The sequence below is a fragment of the Electrophorus electricus genome, chromosome 14, assembly GCF_041902795.1.
Source record: "Electrophorus electricus isolate QZ-2024a chromosome 14, ASM4190279v1, whole genome shotgun sequence".
Lineage (NCBI taxonomy): Eukaryota > Metazoa > Chordata > Actinopteri > Gymnotiformes > Gymnotidae > Electrophorus > Electrophorus electricus.
In genome coordinates this window covers 4,166,445-4,167,500 of record NC_137510.1, presented here as the reverse complement: position 1 = coordinate 4,167,500, position 1,056 = coordinate 4,166,445, and the positions used below count along the sequence as shown (strand labels likewise).

General features: G+C 44.4%; 1 protein-coding gene across 1 annotated transcript in view; it reads right to left on the bottom strand.

Moving 5' to 3' along the window:
- Positions 1 to 780, bottom strand: part of LOC113592230 (doublecortin domain-containing protein 2-like) — a 23,379-nt gene extending 22,599 nt beyond the window's left edge. Inside the window, exon 1 of the mRNA XM_035530769.2 lies at positions 169 to 780. Within this exon, the coding sequence (XP_035386662.2) occupies positions 169 to 455 (287 nt within the window). The 5' untranslated portion in view covers positions 456 to 780. The remainder of the gene's footprint in view (positions 1 to 168) is intronic.
- Between the last annotated feature and the right edge of the window lie 276 nt (positions 781 to 1,056).

Here is a 1,056-nt window from a genome sequence, read left to right as displayed (position 1 = left end):
AAAACAAATGATTACAACAGCGTCAATACAGCACTCGGGCGTTTAAACGCGCTTCAGCTGTGAAAAAGAAACGCGGCACTTTGCCTGTATAATGATGATAGAATTGTATCAAATGTATTAACAAGCCCCTCGGGTGCTAACAATTCCAAACCTTTTTCTCTTACTTACTCCAGTTTCTTAAACTTCTCTCGTCCGGCCGCAACATACTGCTCTCCGTTCTGGAGGTGCTCCATCGACTCGACCCGATGTCCGCCTTTGGGGGTGTAGATGTTCCGGACCGCACCGAACTGGGCTTTCACACCTCCGGTGACCTCTCGTAAAAGTGTTTCAAAGTTAGAAACCCTCTTTTCGTTGATCACCAAGCGCCGAGCTTCGTAATGAGGGTCCCCATTTCGAAAGACGTAAATATTTTTCACCACAGGCTGTGAAAGAAAGCTGTGCTTTTCCCCGTGCATTGCAAGGCAAGCTTATAGGTGCGTTTAGGAAAAACTGAAGTTGAATTTTCACTAATAATCCAGCTGTCGACAAATACAATACATCTTTAAGTCAGGAAATAAACCCCGGGGACGCGTTTGTCCATAATAATGCGTAAAGCTTGCAACAGCATCCTTTAGTAAATGTTAGACTGCATTAAAATATGCTTTCGCTAATTTGTGTATCCTCGGAAGCTGCTCCGTACCAGACTGAAGAAAAAAAAAACCCAAAAGAACAGACGTGCAGCAGGATTCAAGATCGCGCAAGCTCGCATCAGCGCAGCGCGCGCAGGAGCTCGCCGCACCGAGCGCGCGAGTATCACGGGGACTTGTGTTATTCCGAACGGTTTCTATAGAAACCACGTCACTCTCTCGACATTGAACCACAGGTTTGCTACAGGTAGATAGATGGGTTCTGCGCCATCGCTTCAGTTGCTCTGTGTAAATGATGCCTTAATGACAAATATTCACATTTGTGATAAATTTGTGATAAATGATAAGTATTTAAAATGCCGATTCCAGAATCGTATATTAATGTAGGTTTGTCATTATGGAAAGTGCTAGTGGTACCACTACATCCATT